Source organism: Neofelis nebulosa, chromosome 15 (genome assembly GCF_028018385.1).
Source record: "Neofelis nebulosa isolate mNeoNeb1 chromosome 15, mNeoNeb1.pri, whole genome shotgun sequence".
Lineage (NCBI taxonomy): Eukaryota > Metazoa > Chordata > Mammalia > Carnivora > Felidae > Neofelis > Neofelis nebulosa.
Window position 1 is genome coordinate 34,466,973 of NC_080796.1, and position 16,279 is coordinate 34,483,251.

Below are 16,279 nucleotides of genomic sequence, written 5' to 3' on the forward strand. Positions count from 1 at the left end.
TTGAGCCCCACATCAGGCCCTTTGTTGACAGCTCAGAGCCTGGAGCTTTCTTCAGATTCTGGGTCTCCCTCTCTCTCTGCCCCTACCCTGCTTGTGCGCGCTCTCTCTCTCTCTCTCAAAAATAAACATTAATTAATTAATTAATTACATAAATACATAAATAAACAAATAAAAAGTGAAAACAACCATACCATACGAAAAGTATTAAGCCCAACAAGCAATCAAAGAAATGCAAACCACCTCAAATAAGATGCCATTTCTTCATTATTAGATTAGCAAATATTTTTAAGCCCCGAGTGCTATTCAGTACATACAGAAAAGGATACTCATTGTTTTCATGGGAGTGCAAACTGATACATCCTTTCTGGAGGACAACTTAAAAATGCATAAAAATAATTTTTGTTCCCCTTTGACTCCAAAATTTCACCTCATTTGTGGTAATTCATTCTAGGATGCTATGTAAAGATGGGCACCATGAATTAGATATGCTGATCACATTATCACAAGGGGGGGCTAAAAACACACAAATGATCTAAGGAATTATCAATCAGAATGGACTCTATAATCTAAAACCTATTTATGATCCCTAGGCTAAAAGCAAGCTGCTAATACTGGGTATCTCTAATTTTTTCATAATAAAAATGAATTTCTTTTTTCATTTAAATTTATAAATTTAATTATAATTTAATTCATTCATTATTCTTTATTCATTAATTCTTTATTCTTTGAAAATAAGCACACGATTTAAAAATTACTCTTGATTTCAACCAACTAGAAACTGTAATATTTGTCCCTACTTTAAAAGATTGCCAAATGAGAGTATATTTATATATTTTAAAGTTAAATTAAGATAAAAATATTTTCTTATGATTATCACTTTAATCTACCGAGGACTTTCAACCATTATTGAGATTATTTTTGTGTGAGCAGGCAGACACTCTTTTTCACCACTAGATGGAGCATATACAACAAAAATTACACTGATTTTAGAACTTGGGTACACAGGAGAAACTAAGTTTTACATGATGCAGTATAAAGTACATTATATAGGGTTTGCTTGTTTTTAAAGGCATTGTAAGAGGGGATCGGGGTAAATGAATTCCACAAAACACTACCTATATTTCATCTAGTTATATTTTCGATCATTTTTAAAAACTTATGAGTATTGCTTATACTCATATTTAATATATCATAATATTTTAAGTTGTATAGTATATTATAGTAGAAGGTAAGCTGGATTTGGGAGTCAGAAGTCATTATCCAGGCTTTACCAACAACTGGCTAGTAACCTTAGGTGAGACACTAAGAAAGCAGGAGCGCCTGTGTGGCTCAGTCGGTTACTTGTCCAACTCTTAATTTTGGCTCAGGTCTTGATCTCATGGTCATGAAATCAAGCCCCACATCGGGTACTGTGGTGTCAGGCTCTGTGCTGGGCATAGAGCCTACTCAAGATACTTTCTCTCTCCCTCTCCTTCTGCCCCTCTCCCGCACAAGCATGCACATGTATGTTCTCTCTCGAATAAATAAAAATAAAAACAAAACAAAACAATTGCAAAATAAAAGAACTGAGCAAGTTCAGCACATCCCAAAATGTGTCCAGCTGAATCCAAATGACCTAACATGATGGAAGAAACGATTCTGTGAACAAATAAATTTGGAAAATACTTCATACTGCTGCCTCAAGCCTCATCCTAAAATAAATAGCGCATGTTGGCATATTAAATGTGTTGATAAATCCTGTAGGAAAGAAGCTTACTTCACTCTAAAAGCATTCCCAAATTTATGGAACCATGGAGCTCTTTTATATCAGAACACTTCTGAAGCAGCCTATCTGACCGCATCAGTATTTCATAAGAAAAGACAGACACTGGCAAGTGTTGGTAAAATGATGTCTAATGTTCCCACCAAAAACTTTCAGAACAATCTATAAGAGAGTTATGCTAGCTAATGATTAAGAAATAATTTCTCCTAGTGCTCTCCTATTAGGGGTATAAAGTGGCATTAACTTTCTGAAGGGCTATTTGGCAAAATGTATCCAAATTCCTTTTTTTTTTTTTAAGCTTATTTATTTTTGGAGAGACAGAGAGAGAGAAAGAGAGAGAGAGAGAGTGCAAAAGCAAGCGAAGGGCAGAGAGAGGGAGAGACAGAATCCCAAGCAGGCTCTGCAATGTCAGTGCAAAAGCCCGATGCAGGGCTCAAACTCAGAAACTCTGAGATCATGACCTGAACAGAGATCAAGAGTTGGACACTAAACCAACTGAGCTACCCAGGCCCCGCAAAATATATCCAAGTTCTAAACATGACATACTCCTTGCCCCATTACCTCACTTCTAGGATTTTACCTTACGGGAAAGAACCAGATTAATGCATAAAAATACATTTATAAGGATATTCAATGCAGCAGTGTTCATAATGAAAAAAAGAAATAGAGAATAACCTAAATGTCCAGGAACAGGAAATCTGCTAAATAAATTACAACATATTAAAACAATAAAACATTAGATAGTCATTACAAAGGGTGATCCGTATTTACTGACAGAGAAAGGTATCTGTAACCCACTGACAGAACAAAACAGCATGTAAAAAAAATGTGATCCCATATATGTAACATCTCCTATTTACATATGCCTACAAATTGTCTGGAAGGAATCTTACTAAAAATCTTAACTTCTTTTACAACTATTCATCTATCTATAATCCTTGATTTTTTATCATTGCAAATGTATTCCTTTTGTATTAAACAAAGGATTTATAATGTTATATATCAAAAGGCATTGTTGTAATGACAAAAAAATATGAAAACTAATTATATTTTATCACAAAGAAATGCATCTAACTTCTTATGGAATTAAATTATACCTTTAGATCGCTACCACAAAATGACTGGTAAGAGAAAACACTACCATGTAGAATTCCACTTACATTCTTTTTTTCCTTTCTTCCCTTTAGAAGACGCAGATGAGCGAGACGATGCAGCAGACTGGGCCCCTGACGAGCGCTGGGAGGTAATGTCCACAGAGGACAGGTCATAGGCAGATTTTCTGCTACAATGGTCCTCCTGAAGGCCCACACTGCCAGCTGCGATACTGCCAAAGAACAAGCGGCAGTGGTTAAAGAATGACTAAAAAACCCTAAAACCACTAAAACTGTGGATATTTTAAAATCTATTAATCACAAGGAGAATATAACCATAATCAAAGATAACCTTCCACTTTCCTGTTTTGGTTTCTTACTACCGTAAGTTTAGATTGTTCCCTGTGGCTTAACTTATTACTGAAAAAAATCTAAGGGAGTTATCTACTGAAGTGAAACCAATAAAAATGGATAATTCAGACACTTAAAAGTAAAAACACAGGGGTGCCTAGGTGGCTCAGTCAGTTGAGCATCCAACTCTTCGTTTTGGCTTAGGTCATGATCTCATGGTTTGTGGGATCGAGTCTTGCACCGGGTTCCCCACTGACAGCATGGAGCCTGCTTGGAATTCTCTCCCTCTCTTTGTCCTTCCCCCACTCGCATGTGCTCTCTTTCTCTAAGTAAATAAACTTTAAAAGTAATTTAATCTTTTCTTTAGAGTTCAAAATTTAAAACTAGACTTTGCCCACTTAATTTTAGTAATACTTACTTCCATTAGTCTAACCAGATAGAACTAATTTTCAAAACATCATCCAATAATTTTATATGGATTACAATATGTAATTTGTGAAGGAAATGATATTGAATGTGAGTAATTACAGACTACTTTACATGGTAGCAAGATTTAGGAAGGAAATTCTCCCTGGCAAAGTCTGATTCACTTACTACAGGACTGTGTACAAGTAACATAACCTGGATGCTTCAGTTTCCTCTCTATAGCAGGAATAGTAGCAATAATACTTGCCACATCAGGCTATTGTAAGAATGAGTTAATACAAGCAAAGTCCCCTCAGTCCTCTCAGTGCCTTGTACATTGTGTCTAATAAATATTAACATTATAACTTTATAGTATAGTTTTATACTATATTATATTATATACTATAGTATCTATTGTATCAATTAAGAATTAATTAAATTAATTGATTAATAATACTATATTAACATGATTAATATAATTTTTCAAAGGCTTGCAAGAGTTTAGACGTTCTCCCAATTAGGAAAAAATAAATACTGATTTACTTGGGATCATGGCGTCAAGGATCCAACGGGTCATCCTCAATTCTATCACAGAAAACCATTTCTTAATCCCCTTACATTAGTACACCATGGGATAGTTTCCCAACATCCTCCTCTACCAGGGGTTCGCAGGTTGATTTAACAACTTACATTCTGCTTACTATGTGCCAGGCCGTGTTCTAAGTACTTTTTATTTCACTGAATATTCATAACATGCTATGAGGCAGGAACGATTTATTTTCCCTATTTTACAGAGAAGGAAACCGAAGCAGAGAGGGTTAAACAGTATGCCTGAAGACAAACAACTAGTATCAGGAGAGCCAGGATTTCAACCCAGACAGTCTGGATCCAGAGCCCATGCTCTTAATAAGTACTATGCTATGCAGCCTCTACACTGTGTCTTCAAACAAAGGGAAGTAAGAGTCACACCACAGTTCTCATTTATAAAGTTTTCTCACTCTTTGGATTTTAGTCCATATTGTCAACATTTTCTTACTTAGGTTCAAGAGCTGATTTTCTTTCTGTCAAAGTCCCACTCCCTGGAGAGGAGACAAAGTCATCTTCATATGAAACACTGCTCACAGGGGTCGTGACGGCATTTAAAGGCCGCGAGGCTGAGGTTCCTCTTTCCAACCTGTCTTCAAACCCTGTCAAAAGTAGTAGTTGAAATATGCTTTAAAACAAAAACAAAACAACTACCAGCAAAGCATTCCACAAGATGGGGATTAACAACGTGGATTTAGGGAACGTTTTAGTTTGCTTTTATTAGTGCTTCTTTTCAATTTATCTTTATATCTAACAATACATTTTAAACATTTTATTAATGAAATTTGCCAACATACAAGTAGAGAAAATAGCATAATGAAACCAAGGAATCCATCACGCAGCTTCAAGAATTACTTCCTATTCCTGTCATTTCTCACTCCCCTCCCCAGACTATTTGGAAGCAAATCCTAAGTAAGATATCATTTCAACTCTAAGTATTTCAGTTTAACTATAAAATCTTAATGAAAATCTAAAAGGATTTAAGAAAAAACACAATTTTCTTACAAAAAAATGTGGGTATTGTTTAAAAAGCATTTTGAGGGGTGCACGGGGGGCTCAGTCGCTTGAGCATCTGACTTCAACTCAGGTCATGATCTCACAGTTCGTGGGTTCGAGCCCCGTGTCGGGCTCTGTGCTGATAACTCAGAGCCTAGAGCCTGCTTCAGATTCTGTGTCTCCCTCTCTCTCTGTCCCTCCCCAACTCACACTCTGCCCCACCCCCCCCAATAAATAAAGAAATAAATAAAATTTTTAAAAATTAAAAAATAAAAAGCATTTTGCTTTCATCAAAAATACTTTAAAAATACCCCATATAGAAACAGTGTTAATATAGAAATAAGTGTTAAACAAAAAGAGACCAACAGCATGTAATAGGCCTGCACAAGATCATAACAAAGTAGCTGAATACGAATTCTAGAAAAATGCACTGCAATACCCAGTTAAGCCTAAATGAACAGATGAAATCAATTCACTTATCAAATAAGTTGCTCACTGTGTAGAATGGAAATAAAAAAACCCACAGATACCAATAGCTGACTTAAGGCTCAGCCTCATTGTCTGAACTGGAAATTCTAAGGTTATGTTAGCATAAAATGAGTAGCATCCACCTACAGTAGAAGAACAGAGAAAGGGATTTGAAGGAATTGAGTCTAACAGGGAGAAGAAAGAAACTTTAGAAGTTAATTGTTTCACAACCCCAATATATAGCTACATTACTGTTCGAAGTCTGAATATTTTTAAAATTAGGTTTAACAAGCAGTAGTAGTTTCCATATTAGAAATGTTACTACAGTTGCCCCTCAGTTCTTGACCACTATATTCCCAATGACTCACCAATCAGTGTATTAGGAAATACAGTTATTTTCTATCTAAATACATACCCATGGTCACAGAAAACCTAGTGTATATTTGATACATACCTATCCCAAACACCACCTATGAAGTAGACCAAAATTTCTACAACTACCTATCAACTATGGTTCATGACAGTAACAACTAAAAAATGAAATTTTAAAGATTAAATTGTAATACTCTAGTGGAAGCTTGCAGGTAATTTAGATTAACTTAGACTAATTTAGACAGTAAGTCCCCACTATCCTCATAATGAATAATGAAAATTTGTACTTAAGTATTATCTTGTACAGAATTATTAAATGATTTATCTTAACACACAAATAGCACAAGGCTTAGTTATTTTTCTCACCTTTTCCATACAACTGATAGGATTTTGTAAAAATATTAATGACACTATGTGGACTTCCCTTTGCCAATTCTTCCCATGGTCCTTTGCTTTGTGTACCACCTATGTGCCCAAAAAGTGGCAAGAATTTTTCAGCTTCCTTCTGAAATTCTTTGATGGGTTCATAACCATTTCTTTCACCAGCACAAAATTCCTTTTCCTTTAAGATTTCTGCTACCTTCAATGGGGGCTGTCCATCATGGCCTCCCTCTTCTTCAGAGAGACTCCCTTCACTAAGAAGAGGCCCTTCACTGACTGAATCTGTGCTGGAACCAAGAGACAATTTGGCTTTGTCTTGAGAACAAGCTTGCATATCAGAGCTAGAAGAGTCAGTCTGCCTCTTACACAATTGTGTCAGCAGCCCTTCTGGTTTGGGACCGGGGGATCGCATTCTAAACCTGGATATGGCGCTGTGAGGTCTTATCATCTCAGGAAGCTTTTTAAATTCACTAAGGTTGCCTACACCAGGAAGATCATCATCAAAAGTTGCATGAGATACACAGGTTCCCATCATCTTTTGAATTCGGGCAGAGAAAATATCTTCAGTATCCTCTTTCATAGGTGGACTTGGAGCCTTCGTCCAAGATCCATCCTCTTGGGGTGTTCGCTGTACATCATACTCAGTGCTCCATACTGACCCATAGTTAATGTTAGCCCCAGCTAATTTCTTGGCTTCACTTTCAATCCTGCTGGACAGAGAAGCAGCTGTTGCTTTCAAGGCTTCAATACGATCCAGTTTACTTTTATACTGGCTGGCACTAGGTTTTAACAAGGCATCTGGATGAGCAGCTGGTGAGGTCAGATATGGTTGAGGTGTAAAAGTTAATGGCCCTGAGGCCATATTATGATTCTTCCTGGGTGGTAAAATAGATTCAAAATCCTTATTCAAAATTCCTACATGCTCTAGACTCAAGAGATGGGAGAGTAAATTTCCAGCTGTTCCAGCAAGAGGCTGTGGTTGAGAATTGTGGACTCGTGGGCTCAATCTGTCAGGCTGCATCCAAGTAGGTTCCATCAGGTCCTTTCTAGAAATGAAAGTCACAGTATGTTAGTTAAGACAGTAACTCATGACTAAGCCACCAGTTTTTTTAACTTCTTTTTTTTTTCTCATAAGAGTAACACATACTCACCACCAAAAAAAAAAAGGACAGGCAAAGAGGATAAAAAAGACAGCGATCTCTCATAGCTAAACAATGAGAAATAGGCACTATTAATATTTCATTTAGAATTATATCTTTTCCAAACATTTTTCTATGTGTGTGTTGTGTTCTGGCATTGTTATTTTCATAAAAATGGAATGTCATGCAAACTGCTTTCTTCAACTAAGACATATTTTTTAAACTATTAATTAAAGAGAAGGCTTTTATAACCTTTAAAACTCTGTGAACAAAATTCTTTACAACATGGCTCTACTCCTTCCTTTAAAAATAATGTTATATATGGGGCGCCTGGGTGGCTCAGTCAGTTGAGCGTCCGACTTCGGCTCAGGTCATGACCTCACGGCTCGTGAGTTCGAGCCCCACGTCGGGCTCTGTGCTGACAGCTCAGAGCCTGGAGCCTGCTTGGGATTCTGTGTGTGTGTCTCTCTCTCTGCCCCTAACCCACTCACATTCTGTCTTTGTCTCTCTCAAAAATAAATAAAGATTAAAAAAAAAATTTAAAAATAACGTTATATAAAAGAGAAATGCTTAAGGTTGCTAACTACTAACATAGGCATGAGTCATTATTCTAATCAACAAATATTTAATGTTTATGTTTAACATTGTACATACTGAAGAAATAAGGAGATTATTACGATGTCTTTTTTTTCAAGATTTTATTTTTAAGCAATCTCTACATCATAGGGCTAGAACTCATGACCCCAAGATCGAGTCACACTCTCCACCAACTGAGCCAGCCAGGCACCCCTATAATTTCATTCTAAAAAAAAAAATTAATGAACATCAAACCATGAATACCAATGCAAAACTATGAATACCCATTATGAATATACAATACAGAGAAGGTTGTCCATAAAATAGAGAAACCAAACAAAGATGTCCTAGATGACATTATATAATTCACCTACATTTCCAGACCATGGACATTCTGTATATTTAGAGATATTATAAAAAACAATTAAAGCTCAATGTGAACTATTAAGAAGATGCTTATAAAAAATAACTTGAAGTTTTGTCCTTGGTCTTGTCCATTATTTTTAGATGATGACATAAAGATATTCTTATAAAATTCACAGATGACAGAAAGCTAGGATACATGGCTAACCCAACAAATCAAATTATGATTCAAAGTTATCTGGACAGGCTGCAACCAAACTAGTATGGAGAAATGGGAAGCCTTACAAAGTAAATACAAAAGAATTACCTGGAGGAGGGGAAGCAGAGTGAAAAGAGAACTGAAAAGCGTGGAAAGCATGTCACGCAAGGTTTAGTTAGAGGTTGTATAATAGCAATCTTTGGTGTTGAAGGGCTGCTATAAAAAGGGAATGAAGGAAGACTCATGCATAGATTCTATGCCACAAAATATGAAGTGTGAGGTTATTAGGCCTCAAACTAAGCTGGCAGTAATGGGAATACAAAGGAGGTTATAGGGGCACCTGGGTGGCTCAGTCAGTTAAGCATCTGACTCTTGATTTCAGCTCAGGTTATGATCTCACAGTTCATGAGTTTGAGCCCCACATTGGGATCTGTACTGATAGGGAGGAGCCTGCTTGGGATTCCCTCCCTCCCTCTCTCTGTCTCTCTCTCTCTCTCAATATAAATGAATAAACTTTAAAAACAAATGAACAACCAAAAAATTGAAGTTATAAACATAAAAGATATTGCTAAGTAAAAATCCAAGATCTTTAAATTCAAGTATTTCAATGCCAATTACGTGCCAGGCACTATGTTGATGATAGAGGCACAGGGGAGACAAAAATGGAAAGACTTAATCCAGTTAAGACTAAATCCTTACTCTTTAGTTTCTAAGATCTAGCAGGGATGAGACACTAATAAATAGCTAAACTACAATCTCATAAGTACTAATATAAAGACATATAAAGTTCAATAGAGTGTGGAGAGAAAAGAATAAACTCTGCTAGCCAAGGGAAGTGACTTTTGAGCTAGATCTTCAAGGTCTTCAGGGTCAAGTACGTAATTTGGAGTTTTCCACGTAGCTAATGAAGAACATGGGGCAAAAAGGGCATGGAAAAGTAATGCCATGCTTCCAAGCATAAAGTAACTGAGATATGGTAAGACTACTAACAGAAATGGTGAACCTAAGAAATGGGTAGAGGGATGGTGGAGGCAAAAGATTACATATCTCAAGGTGAAGAAATTTGATATTAAAAAAAAGGAAAGGGGTGCCTGGGTGGCTCAGCTGGTTAGGCATCTAACTCTTGACTTCAGCTCAGGTCACAATCTCACAGTTCGTGGGATCGAGCTCCACGTCAGCTCTGCACTGATAGTACATCCTCTCTTCTCTCTCTGCCCCTCCCCTGCTCGTGCACACTTGCTCTCTCTCAAAATAAATAAACCTTAAAAAAAAAAAAAAAAAGGAAAGGAACATGTGCAAGCTAACAATAATCGATCTGTTTACGTCTGATTTGTTTCTAATACTGGCTAACTTGTTTAGAGTTAGAAGGAAACTCAGGAAAGGTAAAACAGAAGACATGAAGCCAGAAGACTATGTCTGACAATAATAATGGGGCTGAGATGAACTGAAGAGTACACCTACTGAAGGTATTCAAATTCAAAAAAAAAAAAAAAACTTTAAAGTTTATTTATGCTTGAAATTTGAAAGGTTATTTACAACTTTAAATAAATCATATGAAACTTATTGGGAGGCAGTGTGTACAGTGGTTAAAAGCACAGAGTTTCTGGAATCAGACTGAAGTTCAAATCCCTCTCCACCACTAATGTTTTGATCTTGGAGAAAATTAATTAAATTCTAGGCCTTAATTAGCTCTTCCGTAAAATGGGAATAACAATAATGCCCAACTCAAGGAATTACAAGAAGAAATAAGCTAATATATGCAAAGTATGTAGATCAGTGCCTGGAAACTAACAAGTACTCAATAAATGTTAGCTATTCTTATCAGCATTTTTATTCTTCGGGGGGGCAATGGGGTGAAAGGACCACGTATACTGACCCAAATTGGGATGTGATTTGATCTTTATTTGTGCATTCTCACAAAAGAGTTCCAAATGCTTCTCTTCTCAAAATGGTTACTTTAAATTGTTTAAAACCATATAAACTCAAAATCCCCTCAAATTCCATGCATACTTTTTTTTTTACTTCATTGCAAACAATATATTACAGCAAGAAAAAAATTTTAAGCAAACAAGCAAAATAGTTCTTGATCAGCAATCCAGCCCTTGTTCACGTGTTCATATGCATATCCAAATACAACTTTTGAAAGGGATGATGGATAAAATGGAATGAGTCATCTAAAGAAATTCTGAATAGTAATGGACACAGATGTGCCTTTTGAAAATTATTCACCACAAATCCTTTAAAATATTAACTTCACTGTGATTCATTCATCCAACAAACGTTTATTGCGTGTTTAGTTCAGAGAAAGCAAGAGTGCTTCCAATCGCAGGATCCCTGCGAGAAACTGACATTTAGGTTGGATATTAAAGGACAGGTAAAAGTGAACAATAGAATCGGGTATGCAGCAAATACAGATGTACCCCATGCTGAAGGATCCACCAGAAGATACTAACCAATTTCTAAATAAACTTCTTGCTCACACAGGAAGGTCAGTCAACAGAATTCACTGAGCTTAGGCCACTATACTAAACTTCATGGAAAGAATCTTAATCATACTTCATTCTCCCCTTTTTACCTTGCAAGAGGCTGTGGAGGTTCTGACAGAGACATGTCACTACTGGAAGATGCACTTAGGGGACGTTCCTGGACTTTGTTTTCTTTGTCAGATTCTCCAGAAGGTTGATACCCTGGTCTGGTCTAGGAGAAAAGGACAGCAAATTCATCTGACCCCCATCCCAAAGATATATTCAGGGAGTACATAAGACTAATATTAATTCACTTCAATTTACAAAGATTCATGAAATGTGAGGGCTTTTTTCTCCTAAAATAAAACCAATCCAAATTCAGTTTGTCTTAAAAAGCAGCCATTACAATTAACAGCAAAATTGCATCTGAAATCCAAGAAGGGCACCTAATACTAACTGTGTAATTTGAAGGAAATAATACTCTTCCTAAACCTCAGTTTTTTCGTCTAGAAATACTAATAGTACTTACCTTCTCAGGGTTGTGAGGATTTAGTGAAGCTTTACCCTATAAACCTTTAACACAGTCTGTGGTAGGTACATGGCACGTACTGAATGTTATTCTTAAAACAAGAGCAATACTCGTAAAATCATCACATACAATAGGATATTCTCTAGGTTCCGCACAGATTACAAAACTAGGCTTTTATGAACATCATCTAACTTTATGCTCAGTAACACCGTGAAAACTAGGCAAGGATGGAACTAACAACAATGACGAGCTGAACAGAGATCAGGAACACTCACTCTAGGAAATGCTACACTGAGCACTTCTTTCTAATCATATTTATCAAATCACTCTTCACACACAATAAATTTCATGAAAAGATCATCATTATTAAATACCGTCTGGGCGTCTGTCTGAATATTCGAAATGATGGCAACAAAGTGGTGAATAAGGTTTTTCCAATCATGAATGACTTCCCTTTGTATTTCTGACACTACTATTACCTGTGTTTCCTGTGTGACATGTTGGTGAGGCGGCTCTTCAAGCAAGGTCTTTTCTAGTAGCAATTTGGAGTAAGTTTCCTGCAGTCGCCTGGTTACTGATGGCTCAGAAGGAGGCACATTTTTGACTTTAGTAAAGGCTTCTTTCTGTTTCCGATAGAGCTCCTGTAATCGTTTGTTCTTTTGCTCGGTGGCCTCCTTTTGAGCCTTCTTCTCTTCATTTTGCTTCCTCTTCCTTTCCTCCTGCTGTCTAACAATGTACTGCCGTACCTCATCTGTGTCATAGTGGCGCTTTTTGGAAATAACAGGGGGATCTTCATTAGCTGTTATTTTGTCAGGTTTTCTTTTTACTGGGCTGTGACTCCTAGGAGCTTGTACTGGTGTTGATGACTTCGGATTCTGTAACTCTCCTATTTCTTGCCTTGCAGCCTGAACTGTAGAATCCAGCTGTAGGTCATCAAGAATTCCACGAATTTCAAGAGGTAAAAAGTCCTTATTTAAGGCAGTACTGTCCTCCTGTTTATTATCTGGAAGAGATGGAGCTAATTTCTTTGTATTAGTCTCAGACCGAGCTCTACTTCTCGAACGTTCTGAGTTTCGTGGAAGATGTCTATGCGAAACATCCAATCTAGGATCAGATTCTGCTCTTCCAATATGACCCCCTGCAAAATATGAACTGTTAGCAATGTATGAAAATCCTAAATTCATTCCTAAGATTTACTGCAGTGAGGACAAAATTAGGGAATGTTCCTTTATTCTAAACTCAAATTCAAGTATCCGATAAAGTTGTTTAAAGACTATAATTGAAGGAAAGAAAAACACCTTTTTTAGACGAGAATAATTTCAATCTTTTAAAAAACTAGACTTCCAGTGTGCCTGGGTGGCACAGTCAGTTAAGTGTCCGACTTGTGATTTCAGCTCAGGTCATGACCTCATGGTTCGTGAATTCAAGCCCCAAGTCGGGCTTTGCACTGACAGTGTGGAGCCTGCTTGAGATTCTCTCTCTCTCCCTCTCTCCGCCTCTCCCCTGCTTACTCTCTCTCTCTCAAAAATAAACAAATAAACTTAAAAAAAAAGACAACAGCTATACTTCCTTGGCATTTAAACAACGCATTTTTAATATTTCTAAAATAAAGACAAATCTATTGTTGATGTGAATATTTAAGTATTAATAGAGAATTATTATTTCTCTCCTATGTACATATTTAATATTACTATCTCTCTCCATCCCTAAACCATCAAATCAGGAGTTCAAAACCCAACAATGTTTAGCTGCCACAACTCTCCAATGAATAACAGAAAAAAAATTAAATAGATAGAAAAACAATCATTTTAAAATCTAAATGCTTATTGACATGGCTTGATTTTGAACCAAGAATGCATATGAGTTTATTTATAAGCTAGTGAAAGTAAAGAGGAGTAAATACAAAGTATATATTGATTTCTATATCCCAAATTATGGTTGTGATTGCATTTCTTACTGAATCCATTCCAGAAGCTCAAATTCATTAATGCAAATTTTGTTCCTGAAAAGGAAAGCTGGCCTGTAGTTAACTTATATTTCATTTCCCAAAATTAGTGTTCATGAAACAAGTAACTAGTTATCTCAAAGAGCATTTAAGATACTTCACAAAGAGAAAAGTAATGGACTTGAGGGTCAAACCAAAGAGTTTTAGATTCTAAATCAAATTTTGCCACCCACTGAATATATACACTGAGAAAAAAAATCACTTCTCTCTCAGGGCCTGTTTCCTATTCTGTCAAATAAAAAAAGCCAATATTATGAATGTCTGCCTATGTTTGTGTAGAGAAAGACAAATCGGACTTAGTCTCTTAAGGTCCCTAAAAGTCTAATAAAACCTAATTAAATGATGCTTTTCTATGCAGCTGGCAGCTAAATGTAATTAACATAACAAATAGAATCCTTAATGAAAGTCATCATAACATCTATATATGGAATTATCCACAGACAAGCCCAATAGAACAGTTCTTCTTTTTTGAGCTCCATTCACAATTATAAACCAAATTCCGAAAGCATTCTCAAGAGTACTTTCACCTTCTCTACGTACTTATACAAGCAATCTTTAATTGCTTTTCTCAACAATTTTAATTACTGAAACAATTTAATTTAATAATTTAATTACTCACCAGATTTAGTAGTTCTTCCTCTTCCACTTCTGTCACTTGATGCTGTTCTTCGCTCTTTTTGCTCCAATCTGGGTGCAGGCCCCAGAATCTTCTTTACTAATTTTTGTCCATCTCGCCAAGAAGATGTACTTATCAGACGACTGCTACCTAAAAAAATATATACATACACATACCGGGTTGAATTTAAAACTTCAAGTATATCTACTCAACCATACAGGTTTTGTAATTAATCTTATGCTGATCTTATGCCAAAGTCAGAGGGTTTACAAGCTAATTTTTAACGCAATGTCCCCAAAATTAATTAGCAGTTTGTTTAAATCTTGATTTATCCACACATCTCAAATAAGTATAAAATGCTATGGACATGGGGCACCTGGGTGGCTCTCCGTCAGTCGAGTATCCGACTTCGGCTCAGGTCATGAGCTCACAGTTTGTGAGTTCGAGCCCCGCGTCAGGCTCTGTGCTGACAGCTCAGAGCCTGGAGCCTGCTTCGGATTCTGTGTCTCCCTCTCTCTCTGCTCCTCCCCTGCTCACACGCTGTCTCTCTCTCAAAATTAAATAAAGATTAAAAAATAATTGAAAAAAAAATGCTTTGGACGTTAAGTACCAAACATTAATGATTCTTGAATCCTCAAGAAGTAGAGCACTGAATTCAACAGTTTGGGCACACAACAAAAAACATATCTTAAGTATAGTAAGTGTTTGGTTTACCAACGGTACCTGGCACATAGTAAAGTGTATGTCTGCTGAATGAACAAATGACTTCAGCTAAGCGTAGGAAAAAAATCCCAAGAAACATGTCACAGTGACCAGTGATTACTGTTAAGGGAATGGTATTATAAGGAATTTCACATTATATTTTATAGATACATAGCAGAACTGTACATTACTTTTCTATGCATAAAACAATGACACTCAAAAAGCAAACATCGCCAACAGTATAAACTGCCCTCATTATAAAAGTTCATGAAAGTATGGTCCAATAAACACAGCTGTTGACTAAGAGAAAAACTCTTCATGTACTACTTTCAGACTGTAAAAAAATTAAAATGAGATCATCATACACCAACACAGGTGGAGTACTGTGTGGCTACTGCAAATTATAATTTCCATAAGAAATAAGAAAAAAGTTCTGGTGGTACAATGCTAAGAGAAAAAGACAAAATGTTATGTATGCAATGATTACATCACCTACTATTATGATTTTTAAACTACTGTAAGGAAATAAACAAAACACTAGTACTTTAAGTGAGGGTAGTGGTTTTCTGTTTTCTTCATTTTTCAAGCTTTCTGTAATGCTATTTTATTGCATTTGTAATAAAGGACATCCAATTTAGAGTTCTTTTAAAAAGGCTTCAATTTAAAAGTTTCAATTAAACCGCAGTTTTAATAAAACATCTAGTATTAAGAAACATGAATTATGAATCAGTGTTTACTTTTTAAGTGTTTTTGCACCTTGTTATTAACCTTAAGCGATCTAAAATATTTAAAAGGCTTTAAGTCTACTGTTCAATCTATTTATAAGAAACTATGTTCTTAGGCAAAATGAAAGAACAGGCTTCTCTTGGAGTTCAGCTTCTCTTGATTTCTGAATCAAAAGCAAGCAACCATGAATATACTGGGTAGTTATTTATAAATGTTGGCTTCTGAATATGCTGTGTGGTTATTTCTAAATTCTGGCTTTCTAGAATAGTCTCACTGCAGTCGCTGGTGGTAAAAGGGGACTTTCAGTTATTGATAAACTATTAACACAGCTTTAGCACATTTAATGATTCTCTGTCAGTCACTGCACAGTGCATACATGGGAATTAGTCTACCACAAAACTGGAAAAACACAATCCAAGATCAGTGTTTACAAGTTACAATGGTCCCAGTGCTTCATTTCAAACTATGCCCCTGGCAAGAGTCTTACATAATACCACATAAAAATAACACTTTGACATATTTTTTAATGTAAAAATTAGCTTAGTTTG

At 36.1% G+C, this 16,279-nt stretch overlaps 1 protein-coding gene across 1 annotated transcript in view; it reads right to left on the reverse strand.

Annotated features, from left to right (window-relative positions):
* CEP350 (centrosomal protein 350) overlaps nucleotides 1–16,279 on the reverse strand; it is a 164,173-nt gene that overhangs the window by 101,118 nt on the left and 46,776 nt on the right. Inside the window, exons 9-14 of the mRNA XM_058701136.1 lie at nucleotides 14,307–14,453; nucleotides 12,162–12,820; nucleotides 11,264–11,385; nucleotides 6,397–7,457; nucleotides 4,646–4,796; nucleotides 2,923–3,086 (exon numbers count right to left, since the gene is read on the reverse strand). Coding sequence (XP_058557119.1) covers nucleotides 2,923–3,086; nucleotides 4,646–4,796; nucleotides 6,397–7,457; nucleotides 11,264–11,385; nucleotides 12,162–12,820; nucleotides 14,307–14,453 — 2,304 coding nt within the window. The remainder of the gene's footprint in view (nucleotides 1–2,922; nucleotides 3,087–4,645; nucleotides 4,797–6,396; nucleotides 7,458–11,263; nucleotides 11,386–12,161; nucleotides 12,821–14,306; nucleotides 14,454–16,279) is intronic.